This window comes from Nycticebus coucang, chromosome 12, assembly GCF_027406575.1.
Source record: "Nycticebus coucang isolate mNycCou1 chromosome 12, mNycCou1.pri, whole genome shotgun sequence".
Lineage (NCBI taxonomy): Eukaryota > Metazoa > Chordata > Mammalia > Primates > Lorisidae > Nycticebus > Nycticebus coucang.
Genome location: NC_069791.1, coordinates 83,079,254 through 83,100,469, shown reverse-complemented (window position 1 = coordinate 83,100,469; position 21,216 = coordinate 83,079,254). Strand labels below are relative to the sequence as shown.

Here is a 21,216-nt window from a genome sequence, read left to right as displayed (position 1 = left end):
ATGAGGCAATTAGGACCCCAAGAAGGGTCTTGCCTAAGAGCACACATTGAGCTGGTGGTATAGTGAGGACTAGAACACAGCAGTCCCAACTCCTCAATCTGTCCTTATTCTGCCCTGGGCCTCCTCATCCTCTCCTCTCCCTTGCTCTGTAGGGGTACAAGTGTTTGTGTGTGAGTGTGTGTGTGTGAAAGAGAGAGAGAGAGAGTATGTGTGTGTTCTGTGTCTGTTACTGTTATAGGCACTCAGGGAAAGGGTCCAGAGACCCAAGAGACCTACTTTCTCACTGGCAGATTCCCAGGCCTGTCTCACCAAGCTGTGGCTTCCTGTTTGCCCCAGGGCAAGTCCCAGGGGACCCTCCAGGTGGCTGAGCCTCCACTTCCTTTGCCCAGCCCGGGGGCTGGGAGGGGGAAGAGTGGGGCACTGGGAAATGAAGAGTGCTCAACTACCCAGTTGTTTAGTCTAGCTCTCCCTAGAGCATGTGAGTGCCCTGCTTAAAACATGTCAGCAGCTTTTCATCTGCCTAAAACAAAACAATGCCTAGCCATGGCCTACAAGACTGAGTGCCGCCAACATTTCCTACCGGGTCACTCCACTACTCTCCTTCCACACCACGCTCTAACTTGCCAAGTGCTTTCCCACCTAAGGGCCTTTGCGTTTGCTGTTCTTCCTCCTGGATCTTTGTTCTGCTCTGCTTGACTGGCTCCTTCCATTATTCAGGTATTGGTCAAGGCTCTTTCCTTAGATAGGCCTTCTCTCACCCCCCTCCCTCCACACTGTACGTTTTTGATCTCACATCCTTATTATGTTTTAGAGACAGAGTTTCATTTTGTTGCCCTTGGTAGAGTGCTGTGGCGTCACAGCTCACAGCAACCTCCAGCTCTTGGGCTTAGGCGATTCTCTTGCCTCAGCCTCCTGAGTGCCGGGAGCCAAAACATATCACAAGAATGCCCCTTGCTATCTTGATTTTATGAGCAAACTATTCTCAGTAATTCAACCATAAACAGCAACGGTACTTTCCCCTTGCATATCTCCTCAAAAATGCACCCCCCCGCCTTAGGGTTCTCCTAGTAATTTTCCAGAAACTAGCCCCCTCCCCGCTCTGCTAGGAACAGCCCTTAGTTACTTCCTCGTTTGTGTGCTTATAAGCCCAGCTGAAACAATAAACTCTTCGGAGCTTGATCAGACCCTTGACTTGCTCTCATTCTTTCCTGTCTCTTGTCCCCTCATTCGACTGACCCCTTTGTTTCCCAGGTCCCCGTTGAATTCCCCGCGGGCCGGGGCACCTGAGTAGCTGGTACTACAGGCGCCTGCCACAACGCCAGGCTATTTTTGTTGTTGTTGTTGCAGTTTGGCCGGGCTGGGTTTGAACCTGCCACCATCGGTATATGGGGCCGGCGCCCTACTCACTGAGCCACAGGCACTGCCCCCTTATCATCATCCTCACCACCATCATCATCATCATTATTATTGGAGACAGAGTCTTACTTTCTTGCCCTGCTAAGTGCTATGGTGTCATAGTTTATAGCAACCTCAAGCCCTTGAGTTCAAGCAATCAATCCCCTTGCCTCAGTTTTTCATTTTTAGTAGCGATAGGGTCTCACTATTGCTCAGGCTGGTCTTGAACTTGTGAGCTCAAGTGATCCACCTACCTCAGCCTCACAGAGTGCTAGGATTACAGGTGTGAGCCACCATGCCTGGCCCTCACATCCTTATTTTATTTCCTTCCCAGCACTTGCCCCAATCTCAGATCAGGCTTGTTAATTTGTTAGTCTTCTCATCTGCCTCCCGCACCAGAATAGCCATTCTTCAAGAACACGGATCTTTACTGTCCTTAGATGTACACTGGCATCTAATAGGTACTTAGTAAGTATTTCTTGAATAAAAGAAAGTAAGAAGTCAGGAAGACTGAAAGTAAACTTTCTCTTCCCCTACATGTGTTCAGTCACCAGGGCTAGTTCATTTTATATCGTAAGTATTTTTTTTTTTTTTGTAGAGACAGAGTCTCACTGTACCACCCTCGGTAGAGTGCCATGACGTCACACGGCTCACAGCAACCTCCAACTCCTGGGCTTACGCAATTCTCTTGCCTCAGCCTCCCCAGCAGCTGGGACTACAGGAGCCCGCCACAACGCCCGGCTATTTTTTTGTTGTGGTTTGGCCGGGGCTGGGTTTGAACCTGCCACCCTCGGCATATGGGGCCGGCGCCCTACTCACTGAGCCACAGGCGCTGCCCTATCTTAAGTATTTCTATAATCAGTTTTCTCTTTCTGGCTCCGCATCTGTAGCTCAGCGGCTAGGGAGCCAGCCATATACACTGGAGCTGGCGGATTCGAACCCAGCTGGGGCCTGCTAAACAACAATGACAACTATAACCAAAAAATAGCTGGGCGTTATGGCCATCCCCTGTAGTCCCAGCTACTTGGGAAGCTGAGGTAAGAGAATCGCTTGAGCCCAAGAGTTTGAGGTTGCTGTGAGCTGTTACACCACAACTCTACCGAGGGTGACATAATGAGACTGTCTCAAAAAAAAAATTTTTTTTTCTTTATTTGGACCCTTCCTTCACAACTAGAAGCAATTCAATAGCTTCTGTCCTGGGACTCCTCCCCTGTGTCTTTTGCTTCCCACCTGTTTTCTGCATTTCAAGAGAACTTCTTTGATAATTAGTTTGTGCTTAACAGCCTTCAACAGCTCCCAGGACCCAGGCCAGATAAAATCCAAGCCAATTGCTGCTGTGAAGCCTCTTCCCAAACTGGTTGAAGCCTTATTTCTAGTCATCATGTCATCTACTTCTCCAGATACCCTGCTACATTTACAGGGAATGTGGACTTAATTCTGAGGGCAAGAAGCTATTGAGGATTTATAAATCAATCAGGAGTTGACTGGACCAGATTTGTGTTTTCCACAGCTCCCCCTGAGATCAGTGTGAAAAGTGCTCATTCATCCATTCACTCATCAAAGGTTTATTTGTTACTATGTTTAATTACCAGCACCTTGTTATAGGCTGGGGAAAAGCAGGCAACAAGAAAGTATTCCTAATCTCATGGGCCTTTGATGCAAGTTTTGGGGCCAAGGAAAGATAAGGGGGACAGGTAATAAACAAGTTAACCAATAAACAATTTTAGACGGTGAGAAGTGTTCTGATGTAATATAAGGGTAGACAGATGATGGAGGTAGTCAGAAAGGAGGTGACATTTAAGCTGAGACCTGAAGAAGGGGAAAGTTTGATTAAGTGCATGTTTAGTTTTGTTAGAAACTGCTACACTCTTTTCCAGAGTGGCTGTACCACTTCATATTCCCATCAATGTATGAGGCCCAGGCAGGTGAATTGTTTGAGGTCAGGAGTTGAGACCAGCCTGAGCAAAAGCGAGACCCTGTCTCTACTAAAAATAGAAAAAATAGCTGTGTGTTATGGCAGGTGCCTGTAGTACCAGCTACTAGGGAGGCTGAGGCAAAGAGGATCACTTGAACCTAGAAGTTTGAGGTTGCTGTGAGCTATGATACCATAGTACTCTATCCAGGTCAACAGTGAAACCCTGTCTCAAAACAACAAAAGCGCCCCCCAAAAAAGAAAAACCCTCCCAATATATGAGAAAGCGAGTTTCTCTGCATACTCACCAGCACTTGGTGTTATCACTCTTATTTTAGCATTCTGAGAAGTGTGTAGTGATTAAAGTGCCTGCAGCTTTTTTTTTTTTTTTTTTAGATTAACTGTTGCCTTCAGTAGAGTGCCCTGGTGACACAGCAACCTCAAACTCTCAGGTTCAAGCGATTCTCTTGCCTCAGCCTCTCAAGTAGCTGGGACTACAAATGCTTGCCACGATGCCCAGCTACTTTTAGAGATGAAGTCTCACTCTGGGTGGTCTCCAACTCCTGAGTTCAGGCAATCCAACTGCCTCAGCCTCCCAGAGTGCTAGGATTACAGGCATGAGCCACCCCACCCAGCCTGTACCTGTGGCTTTAATGTAAATTTCCCTAATGGCCAATGTTGAACATTTTTGATGCGGATATTGGCTACTTGTGACATCAGTGAAATGTCTATTCATGTCTTATTTCTATTTCCAAACTGAATAGGTTTTTAGCAGGGATGAGACATAATTTATATTTTACAAAAATCACTCTCCCAAATCAACTGCTTTGGGAGAATTAACTAACCAAGTGGCCAAGACACCCTGGAGCAGGTAGGATAGGCACTGTGGACCTCCAGGAGATGAGGGGAGCTGCGACTGTGTTAGCGCTGGAGATGGAGAGAAAGGGATACATTCTGGAATATTCAATACATTGGAGGGAGAATTTACAGGACTTCCAGGTTCCTGGAGTGTCCTTTATAGAGGAGAAACAGGTTGAGGTTCTCGAGGAAAGTTTGAATTGCCAGTCACCCTTCAGGAGTGAAGGTCACGGATAAAGAGCTCCTGATCTAGGCAAGGGGAGGGGAGGGATTTGTGAGGCGTTAGGAATGGAAGGGGGATTAGCAGGAAGCGGGGACTGGTTGAATATGAAAATGGAGGTGGGGACGTGCAGGTTTTGGCCCACAAGGACTGACTCCGCAGGGACTCAGGGACGCCCAGAAAAATGAGGCCGACCCAGCCCTGTCCCGAGGGACACTCCACGAGGGCGGAGGTGCAGGGAGGGCTCGGCCACAACTTGCTGCAGTGTTAGCCAGGCTGCGGCGGAAGCGTGGCCAGGGGCAGATCACAGCTTGGATGCCGCCTTGGCGGGAGAGAGAGCGCGCTTCGTCCTCCCAGGCCGAGACCCGCCAGCATCTCGAAGGCGTGATTGGAGCAGAACTTCCAAGGTCACGGAGAGACGTCAGGGTCTTTGAAGGAAAAAAACTTCTTTGGGGTTTGAAGAGCAGGAGTCCTCACTTAACAGCGCGACCCAGCCAAGTCGGGAGAGGGGCGGAGCCGGGGCTGACTCGGGCATCTTTCGTCCAGGCTCGGCACTCCCCCACCTCGGGCCTGGGGCCGATCCGGAAATAGCCGAGCGGATCCGGAAACAGCCGAGAGGACCCGGAAGCGGTGCGCGCCGTCTCCAGGGAGTGCGGGAATCCGCCGTTTGCGCTGAAGCTATGGCGGCGGCTGCGGGCGAGGACAGGCGGAGGCAACAAACGCGGACAGGTACGTGCGGGCCGTCTATGCACGCGGGGGGCGGTGAGGCCGGGGGCGGGGCCATGTTCGGCGGCTGACGGAAGGGGGGATGGAGAGGGGCGAGTAGAGAAAGGGGTGGGGCCACGCCTCTGGGAAAGGGAAGGCGGAGCCTGAAGTCCCTGCCTGAGGGGCGTGGCCTGCTGATGAAGGGGCGGGGCCACTGAAAGGTAGGGAATGCGTGGCAACGCTAGGCTGAGCAAGGTGGGGAAGGGGCGGGGCCAGGTGAGCTGGGCGGGGCCAGGTGAAGGCAAAGTAAACGTGGCCGCAGTACTGGGTTACAGAACCTGCTGATTTTGATGGGTGGCTTGAAGTGTTGGGGATCCGAGAAATGATGGGAAGAGGCTGATGCCTATTCCTTACAGCTCTGGACCCCCAGCCCCAGGAAGGGGCAAAGGCTGAGGCCGAGTCAGGCGAGCTGGGCCGACTTCGGGCTGAGCTGGCAGGCGCCCTCGCAGAAATGGAGACCATGAAGGCTGTGGCGGAGGTGAGCGAGAGCACGAAGGCCGAGGCTGTGGCTGCAGTTCAGCGGCAGTGCCAAGAGGAGGTGGCTTCGCTGCAGACCATCTTGAAAGGTGAGACCAAGGTTCCTCCCTCCCATCAGCCCCATAGAGGGGAGTACATGACTAAGGGGATAGGTAGGTTGCAGGACTGCATAGCAGGGGGCATGCCTGTGAGCAGGAGGAAGGGGCACCCTTTTCTAATTTGCCTAGAGGTACTACACATGATAGCAGCAGCTCTAACTTAGCAGTTTCAGCTAAGTTTAGCTCCGAGCTTCTATCAGTTCCCTTGCCCAGAGTCATCTCTTGTGCCTCACTGATGACTGATCAACCCTGAAGATGAAGAGAAACTTCTCAGTTCCCTGAACCAGCCTCATTTTAGTCTGGGCCCAGGCTCTGTGAGTCTAATCCTCTGATTTTCATCCTTCCCCAGATACGCCTACATCTGTCCCCCCATCCCCAAGTACCAGCTTCCCTCCCTCCACCTCAAATTCCCCATATTCAGGAAGTACCAACTCCCCCAGCCTCAGATACCTCAGCTGCCTTTCTTGTTTTCTCATCTCTTTCCCCTAGCCAAGACCAGAGCCTCTGAAACAGATGTTAGAGCTGGCCACACCCCTCTGCCTCACTGCCCTTGCTGTAGTGGAGCTCTGATCCTCCTAGGTGGTTGTCCAGCCTTCTCACAGATCTCCCTCTGTAGACTGGCCTTGACATTGATTTCAAGAGTAAACTTCCTAGAATTTCCGTCTCATCATGCTGTTTCCTTTTCTAACAACCACTCCTGACTCCAGACTACTCTGAGGCTGTATTTCCCATATTTCAGGCATCCACATACCTATACAACATAGTCGTATATACAACTTTCCCTGCTAGTTATTTAATATCTGTTCTTCAAATAGATACACTTTTTAAGAGCTCTAGCACTCTGGGAGGCTAAGGTGGGAGGATCGCTTGAACTTAGAAGTTTGTGACCAGCCTGAGCAACACAGTGAGATGTTGTCTCTAAAAAAAAAAAAAAAAAAAAATAGAAAAATTAGCCAAGCATGGTCACAGGTTCCTGTAGTCCCAGCTACAGGAGAATTGTCTCCTGCCTCAGGAGAATTGTTTGAGCCCAGGAGTTTGAGGTTTCAGTGAGTTACAATGATGCCACTGTGGGGTGGTGCCTGTGGCTCAGTGAGTAGGGCACCGGCCCCATATACCAAGGGTGGGATAGGGCCCCAGCCAAACTCCAACAAAAAAATAGCCAGGCATTGTGGCCAGCCAAACTCCAACAAAAAAATAGCCAGGCATTGTGGCCAGCTCCTGTAGTCCCAGCTACTCAGAAGGCTGAGGCAAGAGAATCGCCTAAGCCCAAGAGCTGGAGGTTACTGTGAGCTGTGATGCCACAACACTCTACCGAGGGTGACAAAGTGAGACTCTGTGTCTCTAAAAAAAAATAAATAAATAATGATGCCACTGCACTTTACCTGGGGTGACAGAGCAAGACATTGATTGTATAAAAAAAAAAAACCCACTTATATTTATTAAAGGAAAATTTCTTTACTGTATATAAAACACTAGATGTGTCCTAAATAATAACAGTGAGACTCTGTCTTTTAAAAAATTGCTATTATTAAATATTGATTATTATGGCATATATTAATAGGAATAGATATCTTGTTTGCAGTATTTATTATGTACAGGGACAGGGCTTACACATATTATTTAATCCCACAGCAGCTGAGCACTGTTGTCAATAGTATTCCCCTTTTCACCTGAGGACTTTGATGCACAGGGAAGCTATGTGATTGCCCGTGTGTGTCTCTGCAAAGCCCACTGTGGTACCCACTGTGGCAGATTGCCTCACAGGGAGAGTCAGCGCACTGAGAGCCTCCTGTTCACCTACAGGCAGGCTGGTGCACCGACCCTCCCTCTCCCCCACCCTTCCTGCCCCACCAGACTCCATCAGCAGCTATGAAGCCCAGATCGCTTCCCTGAAGCAGGAGCGGCAGCAGCAGCAGCAGGACTGTGAGGAGAAGGACCGGGAGCTGGTCCGCCTGAAGCAGCTGCTGTCCCGTGCTCACCCTCTGGACTCCTTGGAGAAGCAGATGGAAAAGGTTGGGGTTGGGATGGCTAGCCTCACCCCCTTGGGATGTCCCATTCCCCAGCCATCAGGCTCAGGGTTCCTAGTGATTCTAGGAAAAGTACAGAGCTATTGCATGTTGTGGAGGGCCTGGCTCTGTGCTTGGCAGGATCCTGACTTGCTCCTTACCAGTAAGTGACCAAGTTCACTTGCCTCCAAAATTAAGGTAAATCGTGTAGAAGGAAGGGAACCAACAGGCGAGGTAATTCCAGTCACCCTTGCCACATTGGCGCTGTGCTTAGTGCCCAACAGACTTTGTCTGTCTCCCTTTCCCTTGTGAGGGAGACCCTTGGACATGTCAGGTAAGGCTTGGAGAAGTTCAGTAATTAATTCTCCCTAAGTTGGGTACATAAAAAGGAGCAAAGTTGGAATTTTATTTTTTATTTTATTTTATTTTTTGAAACGAGTCTCACTTTGTTGCCCTTGGTAGAGTGCCATGGTGCCAAAGCTCATAGCAACCTCCAGCTCTTGGGCTTAGGCGATTCTCTTGCCTCAGCCTCCACAACGCCCGGCTATTTTTTTGTTGCAGTTTGGCCAGGGCCAGGTTCGAACCCTCGGAATATGGGGCTGGTGCCCTAGCTCACTGAGCCACAGGCACCACCCGCAAAGTTGGAATTTTAAAATCTAGGCAGGCTGGTCCTAAAGTTTTTGTCCTTAATCTTTATGATATATCACCTTTATTATTATTGTTGTTGTTGTTAACAATAATAGGAAGCTCATATTACCAAATACTTCAAAGCAAATTTATACTGTCACCTCATTTGATCTTCATGGCAGCCCTGTGAGATAGATAAAAAAAAATAAAAATTAATATCTTAGGCTGGGCGAGGTGCCCACACCTGTAGTCTTAGCATTCTGAGAGGCTAAGGCAGGTGTATTGCTTGAGGTAAGGAGTTTGAGATCAGCCTGAGCAAGAGTCAAATCCTATCTCTACTAAAAATGGAAAAATTGGCTCGGTGCCTATAGCTAAGTGGTTAGGGTGCCAGCCACATGCTCCAGGGTTGGCGGGTTTAAACCCAGCCGAGGCCTGGTAAACAATAATGACCACTACAACCAAAACATAGCCAGGCATTGTGGTGGGTGCCTGTAGTCCCAGCTACTTGGGAGGCCGAGGCAAGAGAATCACTTGAGCCCAGGAATTTGAGTTTGCTGTGAGCTGTGACCCCATGGCACTTTACCAAGGGTGACACAGTGAGACTCTGTCTCAAAAAAAAAAAATTAGGGTGGTACCTGTGGCTGAAAGGGGTAGGGCGCTGGCCCCATATGTGGGCGGGTTCAAGCCTAGCCCCGGCCAAAAGTTGAAAAAAAAAAAAATTAGCTTGGGCGGCGCCTGTGGCTCAGTGAGTAGGGCACCAGCCCCATACGCCGAAGGTGGCGGGTTCAAACCCAGCCCCGGCCAAACTGCAACCAAAAAATAGCTGGGCGTTGTGGCGGGCGCCTGTAGTCCCAGCTGCTCGGGGGGCTGAGGCAAGAGAGTCGCATAAGCCCAAGGGTTAAGAGGTTGCTGTGAGCCGTGTGACGCCACGGCACTCTACCCGAGGGCGGTACAGTGAGACTCTGTCTCTACAAAAAAAAAAAAAAAAAAAAAATTAGCTGGCTGTTGTGGTGGGGGCCTATAGGCTTAGCTACTCTTGAGGCTGAGGTGGGAGGATTGCTTGAATCCAGGAGTTTGAGGTTGCTGTGAACTAGGCTGACACCATAGCACTCTAGCCTGGGCAATAGAGTGAGATTGTGTCTCAAAAAAAAAAAAAAAAAAAAAATATATATATATATATATAGGAGGTGGCAGTGTTGCAGTCTGGTCACCAGCTCCTCATTTCATGGATGGGGAAACTGAGGCTCAGGAAGATGGAATAAATAACTTGGATGGAAGGCAGCGCCCATTGCTCAGTGGGTGGGTAGGGTGCTGGCCATGTACACCGAGGCTTGCAGGTTTGAACCCAGCCCCGGCCAGCTAAACAACAATGATAACTGCAACCAAAAAATAGCTGGGTGTTTTGGTGGTCACCTGTAGTCCCAGCTACTTGTGAGACTGAGACAAGAGAATCACTTAAGCCCAAGAGTTAAAGGTTGCTGTGAGCTGTGATGTCACAGCACTCTACCAAGGGCAACATAGTGAGACTTTGTCTCAAAAAAAATAAATAAATAAAATAACCTGGATAGAAGGACAAAGATCAGCTCGACACCTGTAGCTCAGGCGGCTAGGGTGCCAGCCACATACACCAGAGCTGGCAGGTTCGAATCCAGCTCCCCCCACCCCGGCCAAACAATGGCAACTAAAAATAGCCGGGTGTGGCTCAAGGAGTAGGGCACCAGCCCCATATGCCGGGAGTGGCAGGTTCAAACCTGGCCCTGGCCAAAAACTGTAAAAAAAAAATGGGCAGGCACTGTGGCAGGTGCCTGTAGTCCCAGCTACTTGGGAGGCTGAGGTAAGAGAATTGCTTAAGCCTGAGACTTCAAGGTTGCTGTGAGCTGTGATATCACGGCACTACCCAGGGTGACAGCTTGAGACTCTGTCTCAAAAAAAAAAAACAAGGAGGAAGGCACCTGTGGCTCAGTGGGTAGGGCACTGGCCCCATATACCGAGGGTGGTGGGTTCGAACCCAGCCTCAGCCAAACTGCAACAAAAAAATAGCCAGGTGTTGTGGCAGGCACCTGTAGTCCCAGCTACTTGGGAGGCTGAGGCAAGAGAATCGCCTAAAGCCCAAAAGCTGCAGATTGCTGTGAGCTATGACTCCACGGCACTCCTGAGGGCAACAAAGTGAGACTCTGTCTCTAAAAAAAGAAGGAAAGACAAAGATAACAACAACAACAACAAAAAGAAGACAAAGATCAAGACAGGAGCCCAGGAAGAGAAGGCTTCTAACCCACAGTTTCCCAGCAGAGGTTGGCACCTGCAGATGGAGTGTTCCTCAAGAAATACTTCCACAGGGGGGTGAAGGAGAGGGCTCTGCTCAGTGGAAGTCCCTGGCACAGCAGGAACATCCACTCTGTGGCTAGCTCAATTCCAGTTCTAGCCAACCCTACTGTGTGGGGACACCTGCAGATGATGGATTTAGGCCACTAGACAGGGTCAGGAGGTTTTGTTCGGGTCACATAGGCTTCAGCTTCCTGTTGTAATTATTCATGTAAGAGATTTGGAGGGGTGAACTGAGCTTGTTTGAGTGATTGAAGAGGTAGCAATGGCATGAGCAGAAAGAGGATGGAGATAGAGACAAGGATGACTGGTGGTTTTCTGCCTTGAACATCTAGTGGCTAGCAGGGCGTTCCTGCTGACCTAGTGTTTGTGCCAGGAGAAACGGCATTGTTGTGTGGTCAATCTTTGCTATATTAGTTTAGATGCGCCTATGTGACATCCAAGTATAGATGTCCAGAGGCTGTTGGCTGCACAAACGCAGCAGGATCCCAAGCTTGAAAAGAGATGACGAAAACCAGTTAGCCAGCCAGGCGTGGTGGCTCATGCCTGTAACCCCTTGGGAGGCCAAAGGAGAGGATGGCTTGAGGCTGAGAATTTGAGATGAGCCTAAATAAGACTCAATAAGATGGTGAGACACCATCTCTACAAAAAAAAAAAAATAGAAGGGCGGCGCCTGTGGCTCAGCCGGTAGGGCGCCGGCCCCATATACCGAGGGTGGCGGGTTCAAACCCGGCCCCGGCTGAACTGCAAACCAAAAAATAGCTGGGCGTTGTGGCGGGCGCCTGTAGTCCCAGCTACTCGGGAGGCTGAGGCAAGAGAATCACTTAAGCCCAGGAGTTGGAGGTTGCTGTGAGCTGTGTGATGCCATGGCACTCTACCGAGGGTGATAAAGTGAGACTCTGTCTCTACAAAAAAAAAAAAAAAAAGAAAGAAAAAAAAAATAGAAAAATTAACTGGGCATAGGGATGGCACATTTGCAGTCCTAGCTACTTGGGAGGCTGAGGCAGGAAGATAAACTTGAGCACAGGAGTTTGAAGTTGCAGTGAGCTCTCATAATGCCACAGCACTCTAGCCTGGGCAGTGGAGTGAGACTCTGTCTCAAAAAATAAAAATAAAAAAGGGAGGCACCTGTGGCTCAGTGGGTAAGGCGCCAGCCCCATAAACTGAGGATGGTGGGTTCCAATCTGGCCCCGGCCAAACTGCAACAAAAAATAGCCAGGTGTTGTGGCGGGCGCCTGTAGTCCCAGCTACTGGGGAGGCTGAGGCAAGAGAATTGCCTAAGCCCAGGAGTTGGAGGTTGCTGTGAGTTGTGATGCCACAGCACTCTACCGAGGGCAATAAAGTGAGACTCTCTCTAAAAAAAAGCTTTATTTTGGTGTATGACAGGTTGTTAGAAACTGAGGCTCCTCCTATATTGCTGATTTGCCATAGATAGCAGATTGCCTTGTGGTCCAAGATGATTGCTTTGAGTGCCACGCATCATGTCTACATTCCAGCCAGCAAGAAGGAGGAAAAGGAGGAATAAAGAAAGGCATACATGGGCGGCGCCTGTGGCTCAGTGGGTAGGGCGCCGGCCCCATATGCCGAGGGTGGCGGGTTCAAACCCAGCCCCGGCCAAACTGCAACAAAAAAATAGCCAGGCGTTGTGGCGGGCGCCTGTAGTCCCAGCTGCTCTGGAGGCTGAGGCAAGAGACTCACGTAAGCCCAAGAGTTAGAGGTTGCTGTGAGTCCTGTGACACCACGGCACTCTACCCGAGGGCAGTACAGTGAGACTCTGTCTCTACAAAAAAAAAAAAAAGAAAGGCATACACTCCTCCTTTATGGAGTTGTCCTGGAAGGTGCCCTTGGCACATCTTGTTTTCTGATTTTCTGTTTCCTTTTTTTTTTTTTGTAGAGACAGAGTCTCACTTTATCACCCTCAGTAGAGTACCATGGCATTACACAGCTTACAGCAACTTCCAACTCCTGGGCTTAGGCAATTCTCTTGCCTCAGCCTCCTGAGTATCTGGGACTACAGGCGCCCGCCACAACGCCCGGCTATTTTTTTGTTGCAGTTTGGCCAGGGCTGGGTTTGAACCCACCACCCCGGTATATGGGGCCAGCGCCCCACTCACTGAGCCACAGGCTCTGCCACATCTTATTTTCTGGAACTTCATCAGATGATCACGTTTAGTTACAGGGAAGCTAAGAAATGTAGATGGTGTTCTAGAATTTAGACCACATGCCCAGCTGAAAAATGTGAGGTTCTTGGACAAAAATACAAGTAGATGTTGGGGAAGAAAGATGTGACAAGTAAGTGAGTCACAGAAGGAAGTCATGACATTGGCCCCTTTGCTTTAGGCCCTGTGGCAAGTGGTGTAAGCTTCCAGAGCATCTGTGTTCTTGTCTCTGAAATGGGAGGATTAGGAGAGCTGATGTGCTGGGAAAGGGAGCTCTGAACAGACATGAGGGTCTAGTAGCAAGGAGGGGGGATTGTTACTGCCCAACACCCCCTGCCTCCAGGCCCATGAGGACTCGGAGAAACTGCGGGAGATTGTGCTCCCCATGGAACAGGAGATCGAGGAGCTGAAGGTGAAACTGCTGAGGGCAGAGGAGCTGATTCAAGAGATGCAGGTAAGGGGGCGGCCAGGGGACGCTGAGGGAAGAAAGGGCTCTGCAAGATCCTGGCCCCCCAGCCTCTTGCCTTCCTCTTCCCTAGAGACGGCCCCAGCAGCCCCCATCCCTGCACGGCTCCACGGAGTTGCTGCCTATGTCCCGAGACCCATCGCCTCCGCTGGAGCCTCTGGAGGAGCTAAGTGGAGACGGAGGTGCAGCGGCTGAGGCCTTTGCCCACAACTGTGATGACAGTGCCTCCATCTCCTCTTTCTCCCTGGGTGGCGGGGCCAGCAGCAGCACCTCCCTGCCCCGCAGCCGCCAGGGTCTGAGCCCTGAGCAGGAAGAGACAGCCTCTCTGGTGTCCACGGGTACCCTGGTCCCTGAAGGCATCTACCTGCCCCCTCCTGGTTACCAGCTTGTCTCAGATACCCAGTGGGAACAGCTGCAGGTAGAGGTGAGTGGTGTGGTCGTGTCCCCCAGCAGATGTACTGAGCACCGCCTGTGCCCAGGTCCTGAGTTGGAGCTGTGATTCCACAGGGGAGAAGAGCGGCTGCTTCCTAATGAAGGGAGCCAGATGTACACATGCACATGTGTGCACAAGGAAGATATCGTCACAGGGAGATGCTAAGGACGAACCTGAATAGGGTGGTGGGATAGGGGCTGGCAGTGAGGGGGACCTACCGAAGCTCAGGCTGGAGCTAAAAATGGGGTGATGAGGCTGGGCACGGTGGCTCATGCCTGTAATCCCAGCACTCGGGAGGCCAAGGTGGGTGGATTGCCTGAGCTCACAGCTCGAGATCAGCCTGAGCCAGTGTGAGACCCCACTTCTAAAAATAGTCAGGCATTGTGGCAGATGCCTACAGTCCCAGCTACTTGGGAGACTGAGGCAAAAGAATAGCTTAAGCCAGCTCGGCACCCATAGCTCAGTGCTTAGGGCTCCAGCCACATACACTGGGGCTGGTAGGTTTGAATCCAGCCTGGGCCTGCTAAACAACGACAACTACAACAAAAAAATAGCTGGGCATTGTGGTGGGCACTAGCCCCAGCTATTTGGGAGGCTGAGGCAAGAGAATCACTTAAGCCCAAGAGTTTGAGGTTGCTGTGAGCTTGATGCCACAGCACTCTACTGAGGGTGACATAGTGAAACTCTGTCTCAAAAAAAAAAGAAAGAATTGCCTAAGCCCAGGAGTTTGAGGTTGCTGTGAGCTATGATGCCACAGCACTCTACCCACAGGGTGACAAAGTGAGACTCTGTCTCAAAAAAAAAAGAACCAGGTGATGGGAAGGATGTCAGTCTGTTTGAGACTATGGGCAGAGCCGGGCATTTTGGGAGGCTGAGGCAGGAGGATCACTTGAGGCCAGGAGTTCAGAGACCAGCCTGGGTAACTTAACAGGACCGCATGTCTAAAAAAAAAATAACAAAAAATTAGCATCTGTAGTTTTAGCTGCTCAAGAGGCTGAAGTGGGAGGATCACTTGGTCCCAGGAGCTCAGGGCTATAGTGAACTGTGATCAGACCACTGCACTCTAGCCAGGTGACAGAGTGGGACCCTAACTCATGAAAAAAAAAAAAGTCTAGGGAAGAAAGAACTACTGCAAGTTCAAAGGCCCTGAGGATGGATAGACCACGGTGTATCTGAAGAACAAGAAGGCCACCAAGGAGTAGAGAGATCAGGAAGGAAGGCAGGGACCACATCAGTAGGGCCTCATGGGCTTGCCGTGGAGTCTGCATCTTACATGAGGAGAAATGGGCAACGGTACAGGGTCGAACCAGGGAGAGGCCTCCCAACTCTAGGCTTTTGTTAGTTCACGCTGTATGTAGGGGCAGCTTGTGCTGGGGCCACAGGAGGAGCTGAGTGGTTGGGACTACAGGAGAAGGGAGTGACTGGGACCACAGGAGAAGAGAGTAACTCCAGGAGATGGCAACGGTCATGGAAGGCAGTGGGAAGATTTGGAATCCACTTGGAGGTTAACTAGGCAATCCTGCTGGTGGGTTGACATGGAGAGTAAAGGAAGAGAAGAGTCAGCATCAGTCTTGGGCTTCTGGTATGAGCATGTGGGTGATGGCAGAGATAGGGAGTGAGAGGTGTGATAAGGCAGGAAGACCCCCTAGAAGATCCAGACTGAGGTCAGATTCTGTGCCAGGGGCGGCAGCTGCAGAAGGACCTGGAAAGTGTCAGCCGTGAGCGGGACGAGCTGCAAGAGGGCCTGAGACGGAGCAATGAGGACTGTGCAAAACAGGTGGGTTCCTGCTACCGCTTGAGCCTCCACAGGACCTCTGGCTGCCTGCCACTGCCTGGAATCAATCTGACCTACCCTTACCCTCCTTCCACCCACAGGTGCAGGTGCTCCTGGCCCAGGTCCAAAACTCAGAACAGCTGCTGCGGACCCTGCAGGGGACAGTGAGCCAGGCCCAGGAGCGGGTTCAGCTGCAGATGGTGAGTGCCAGGTGGCACAGGCAGGAGGGAGGGGTCAGATGGGAAGTGGTTGGGGCAATGTGGGGACATGTGGGAAACTGAGGCACCTTTCCTGCCCCCAGCTGCCCTGGCCTCACCCTGGAGTTGTGCCAAGTGGCTAAGAGGGCTTTAGAGGAGGCCGGTGCTGAAGCCAGAATGGGGGTTCTGGAGTCACAGGAGTCACAAGATTGTGAGCTAATCTCACAAATCCAGAGCCTTCACTTTGCCATCTGTAAAACTGAGATAATGGGCCTAGTTCTCAGAGTCATGGGGATTAACAGCAAATCAGATACTTACCAAGACTGGAGAGATGATGTTGATGATTGATTTGGGCCAGGTGTGGGATGGGAAGGGGTGCATAGCCTAGCAGGAGAGGCCTGGGCAAGGGTTGCTGCTCTTTGGCTGCACTGACCAAGAACTGCCTGGGAACTTGGGCTCAATGCTGCCAAATTTTCTGATTTTTCAAGAGAAAGCAGAAAACTGGGTATGTGTGTATTATCTGCTATCTTTTAAAGTTGGCAACTACTTTAAAATTTAAAAATAACACAGACCAAATAAAATAGCCAGCCTGGGCTCTGGCTGCCAGTATGTGACCTCTGATCAACAGTGGTGTCCAGGGCAGTGCCCCCATATGCCGGAGATGGTGGGTTCAAACCCAGCCCTGGCCAAAAACTGCAACAACAACAACAAAAAAAAACGGGTGTCTGAGGAGTGTGGCAGTCAGGGTGCTCAGTGAAGGATGCTCCTTTCTTGCTCAGGTGCTATGGGGTATGGCTTTCTGGCAGTTATCCTGAAAATTGGGTTCAGGGCTTGGCCTCATGGTCACCTTCATTGCATTGTACTGTCTGTCCCCAGGCAGAGCTGGTCACCTCCCACAAGTGTCTGCGCCATGAGGTAAAGCGGCTGAATGAGGAAAACCAAGGGCTCCGGGCAGAGCAGCCACCATCTTCAGCTCCCCAGGGCCTGGAGCAGGACGAGGGTGAGGAGGAGTCATTGCCCAGTGTGGTGCCGGTAAGTGAGGTGTGGGCTCTGAGAGTCTGGGCCCCCTGAGGGCCCCTGCTCCTTGGCCAAAGCCAGCCATTGGCTGGGACCCAAGTACTGGGAGCAGACCTAGGCTACTGGGTGTTAGCTTGGCCTACACATTTGACTTCTTGAAGGCCCAGTTTCCTCATCAGAAAACTGGGGCCTTACATGCTTCCCAGCATCGGCATGAGGAGAATAGAGTACTTGACCCCAAAGAAGCAGTAATCTGGTTTGTTTGCTATTTTTAAGTGACATAAAATCTACTATGTTAAAGTTCATGACCAACCTAAGCAAGAGCAAGACCCTGTCTCTATCAAAAATAGAAAAGCTAGCCAGGCATTGTGGCAGGCACCTGTAGTCTCAGCTACTCAGGAAAGCTGAGGCAAAGGGATCACTTGACTCCAAGAGTTTCAGGTCGCTCTGAGCAAGGTCACTATAGCACTCTACCCAGGATGTAGAGTGAGACTCTGTCTCAAATAAAAGAAAAAATCCACAATGTTGAATCCATTATTATCTTTGGTTCACAGCAAGCTGTTGTCATTGAACTATGCATGGCATCTGTTGACTTACCAGCATAATAGGGTTTATTAATTATTTAATGTGGGCAGTGCCCATAGCTCAGTGGGTAGGATGCCAGCCACATACACTGAGGCTGGTGTGTTTGTACCTGACCTGACCAGCTAAAACAACACTAACAAACAACGGCAAGAAAAAATAGCTGGGCATTGTGGCGGGTGCCTGTAGTCCTAGCTACTTGGAAGGCTGAGGCAAGAGAATCGCTTGAGCCCAAGAGGTTGAGGTTGCTGTGAGCTGTGATGCCACGGCACTCTGCCCAGGGCGACAGCTTGAGACTGTCTCAAAAAAAAAAAAAAAAAAAAATTAATTAATTAAAAATAAAAGAAAAGAAGCTAATGTATTAGAAATTATAGGCCAGGTACAGTGGCTCACACCTATAATCCTAGCACTCAAGGAAGCCGAGGAGTGTGGATTGCTTGACCTAAGGAGCCTGAGACCAGCCTGAGCAAGAGTGAGACCCTGTCTCTACTAAAAATAGAAAAAAATTAGCCAGGTGTGGTGGTGCCTATAGTCCGAGCTACTGGGAAAGCTGAGGCAGGAAGATTGCTTAAGCCCAGGAGTTTGAAGTTGCTGTGAGCTATGATGACGCCACAGCACTTTACCCAGGGAGACAGAGCAAGACTCTGTTCAAAAAAAAAAGGGAGGCTCAGCGCCCATAACTCAGTGGTTAGGGCATCAGCCACATACACCAGGGTTGGTGGGTTTGAACCTGGCCCAGGCCTGCTAAAACAACAGTAACAATTACAACAACAACAGCAACAACAAATAGCCAGGCATTGTGGCGGCCACTTGTAGTCCCAGCTACTTGAGAGGCTGAGGCAGGAGAATCACTAAAGCCAAAGAGTTTGAGGTTTCTGTGAGCTATGACATAATGGCACTCTAGGGAGGGTGACATAGTGAGACTCTGTCTCAAAAAAAAAAAAAGAGAGAGAGAAAAAAAGAAAAAGAAATTACAGTATAACAATCACCTGGATATCCCATACCCTGACTACTACAGCTGGCATCTGCTTTTGAGGACCCCACCTATTTCTGGCTGTGTTGTCTTTCTTGTTTTTTGGTGCAGGGTTCCTACATAAACAATAGAGTGCTGCTTAACTTTAGTTGTTGAGACTTTATAAAAGGGTATCTTGCCTTAGGTAATCTTCTGGAATGTTCACTTGGCACCCCTTCCAAGCTTCACCCACTGGCACTGCGGCTGTGGCTAGTCTGCTTCCACTGCTGTACCGCAGAGTGTTCATCCCTCTTCCCTACTGTGGGCATGTGGCCTCTTTCCCATTTTAGCCGTTTCCTTCCTTTCCCTTCCTTCCTGCAATCTCCATTTGGCCAGCGGGCCACACCATCCTGCTCTCCTGCCCCGTGCTCAGCCCAGCCAGTGACTCAAGTGTCTTCCAGGAGCTACAACAGCTGGTGCGCCAAACTCGGCAGGAGGCGCAGGCCCGGCAACAGGCCCAGGAGCACGCGGCTGAGCGTCTGCGGATTGAGATTGTGACACTGAGGGAGGTGCTAGAAGAGGAGAAGGCCACCAGGGCCAGCCTGGATGGGCAGCTGAGGGTACAGCGTGAGGAGACAGGTGAGGCAGAGGAGACCTCCCCAACTTGCTGGGTCGGGACCACCCAGGCCCAGTGTAGGCCACGGGAGGGGAGAGGAGTCCATGCGAACCCTGGCCATGACCTTTCCTTCTTTTCTTCCCACACAGAGGTGCTGGAGGGTGAGTCAGGACTGGCGCCCACCCAGGGGCTGGGTCAGGTTGGGAAGAAGAGGGGGTGTGGGCCTGACATTTTGCCCTGTCTTGCCCTCGTCTGACTTCCCAGCCTCCTTATGCAGCCTGAGGACAGAGATGGAGCGGATGCAGCAGGAACAGAGCAAGGTGAGGCTGCGCTCGGGGTGGACCCTCACCAGCTCCTCCTACCCTCTGTGTCTCCCTTCAGCCAAGGGTCAGGAAGTTCTGGGGAAGCTTCCAGGCTCCCACCAAACAGAGGAGGTCAGAGTCAGGGTGGTGTAGAAGGGGCAGCCGTGGGTGGCACCTGTGGCTCAAGGAGTAGGGCGTCAGCCCCATATACCAGAGGTGGCAGGTTCAAACCCAGCCCTGGCCAAAAAACTGCAAAAAAAAAGAAGAAGAAGGGGCAGCTGTGGTGTCTGGACCTCCTGTTGCTTTAGCCATAACCCCCCTTCTGACCTAAGGCTTAGCCCAGCCTGGCTCAGTGTCCTGTTCCCCTAGGCCCAACTCCCAGACCTTCTTTCAGAGCAGAGGGCCAAGGTGCTGCGGCTGCAAGCTGAGTTGGAGACCAGTGAACAGGTGCAGAGGGATTTCGTACGACTGTCCCAGGCCCTGCAGGTATGACATGTCCCTGCCACACCAGGCTGGCTGATTGCAAGTGACCTATCCTGGGTCTTGTAAGGACATTCCCCCAGTTGGGGCCATCCCTTCCTCCTTCAGAAGCTAACATGGTCCTTCTCTCCAAGCTACTGCTCCATAAAAAGCTGAAGCTCTCTTGTGCACATCTTGGCCAGTTGTGTGAAGCCCTTAGTGCATGGCCTTGCACATAGGCCTGCAGCGCCATTCATGGTATCAACCCCATGGTGGCCAGCTGCTCATGGGTCTGCTCAGGCTGCTCTTACAGGACCCTTTCCTCCACTGACTTTGATTTCACTGTGGGTTAGGGTGGTGGTGTGGCCACCATAGAAGCCTGGCAGGTGAAGTTGAGGCTGTGTCCCCCCACCCTACGCACAGGTGCGCCTAGAACGGATCCGCCAGGCAGAGACTCTGGAGCAGGTGCACAGCATTCTGGATGAGGCACCCCCAAGGGACGTCAGGGACATCAGGGACACCTGAGAGGCCGGGCAAACACCCCTCCTCCTAGGGAAGATACCTTTCTTTACTCCTGTACCATGAGGTCTGGGGTTTGGGGGTCTCGGATGGAGTCTTCACCCTCTCTTAGCCAGGGGTTGAAGTGAAAGGGCTGACACTGCCCTGCCTCTCTGGAGCCTCCTCTCAAGTGGTGGCTGGGCTTTCTGCTCTCAGGGATGATATCTGGATGAGGGTCCTAAACCCCTCCCAGAAACAAAGGGGTAGGCCCACCCCTGTGGCTTTCTGGCTGATATGCTGCCATCCCAGCCAGCTCGTAATGTCCCCTGCCCCAGCACAGTAGGGCTTCTGAAGGTTGGGAGTCCCTGTTCCATCTGTGTAGCACCCCCCACCCCCAGGCCCTGGGACAGATAGCTGCTCTCTAGTCTGCATGACACTAAGACGCTTGTCCACAGCGGCTCAACCCAGGCCTCAAGACAAGCACAGAGGCAAAGTCAGACTTTTCTGTCATTTATTTTCAATAAATAAGCAGCTCAGCTCAGTCGGTCGCCTTGTCCCTGCAACCCCCTTGGGGTCGGGAAGGGGAGATTTACAAGGTTGAAAGGGAGGGTTGGATGCTAAATGGGGAGGGGAAAGGTAGGGGGTACATTGTGTTTATAAACAGAAACACTTCAGGGGAGGGGAAGGATCTGTGCCACAGCTCTGGCTGAAGATGCATCACTATCAGGGTGGGGAAGACAGGACAAAAGGATGGTTACTTCCTTCTTTCATCTTCTGGATCTGGAAGGAGAAAGGGAACGGATGAAGCAAGTGGGGGTGGTTGGGGAGAGACGGTCCACCAGCTGAATTCTTGGCACACTCACCTGACCAGCTGAAGAGTCACCCCAGCCTCATTCTCCCCTAACTCACCTGTGCCCAGACACCATTCCCCCCTCTCTACCCCTGCAGCCCCAGCAATAGAGACAGCCCAGCCAGCGCGTCATCGCAGCGCAGCACAGCAAGACAGTGGTGCCCAGGGCACCTCTGGGAGCGGGTGTGGCCCACCCAGTTGGAGGCGCAGCAGTGGCAGCAGCGGCAGTGG

General features: G+C 51.2%; 2 protein-coding genes across 4 annotated transcripts in view; one reads left to right on the top strand and one right to left on the bottom strand.

The window, feature by feature from the left end:
- The first annotated feature begins 4,547 nt into the window (after nucleotides 1-4,547).
- RABEP2 (rabaptin, RAB GTPase binding effector protein 2) lies at nucleotides 4,548-20,673 on the top strand. Of its 2 annotated transcripts, none has more exons than XM_053557013.1 (13): nucleotides 4,548-5,114; nucleotides 5,507-5,716; nucleotides 7,529-7,737; nucleotides 13,183-13,293; nucleotides 13,379-13,729; nucleotides 15,420-15,515; nucleotides 15,614-15,712; nucleotides 16,586-16,741; nucleotides 18,722-18,899; nucleotides 19,026-19,037; nucleotides 19,141-19,196; nucleotides 19,548-19,664; nucleotides 20,061-20,673. In XM_053557013.1, exons 1-13 carry the CDS (start codon nucleotides 5,066-5,068, stop codon nucleotides 20,160-20,162), a joined length of 1,746 nt encoding a protein of 581 aa, XP_053412988.1. In that variant the 5' UTR covers nucleotides 4,548-5,065; the 3' UTR covers nucleotides 20,163-20,673. The 2 variants fall into 2 exon arrangements, with proteins under 2 accessions (XP_053412988.1, XP_053412989.1); XM_053557014.1 differs by having other exon boundaries at nucleotides 4,551-5,114; nucleotides 7,580-7,737.
- Nucleotides 20,630-21,216, bottom strand: part of ATP2A1 (ATPase sarcoplasmic/endoplasmic reticulum Ca2+ transporting 1) — a 19,930-nt gene continuing 19,343 nt past the window's right edge. For both annotated transcript variants that reach the window (XM_053557004.1, XM_053557002.1), the window contains one exon: nucleotides 20,630-20,915. Coding sequence is in view for 1 of the 2 variants with exons in the window: in XM_053557002.1 (XP_053412977.1) it covers nucleotides 20,890-20,915 (26 nt within the window). In the remaining variant the exon portion in view is untranslated. The remainder of the gene's footprint in view (nucleotides 20,916-21,216) is intronic.

Bases quoted from the DNA above. Each gene is read 5' to 3' on its own strand.
- RABEP2 (XM_053557013.1), top strand. From the start codon at position 5,066: ATGGCGGCGGCTGCGGGCGAGGACAGGCGGAGGCAACAAACGCGGACA. The intron at 13,294-13,378 runs GTAAGGGGGCGG...CCTCTTCCCTAG, and splicing joins AGCTGATTCAAGAGATGCAG to AGACGGCCCCAGCAGCCCCC. The intron at 13,730-15,419 runs GTGAGTGGTGTG...ATTCTGTGCCAG, and splicing joins GGGAACAGCTGCAGGTAGAG to GGGCGGCAGCTGCAGAAGGA.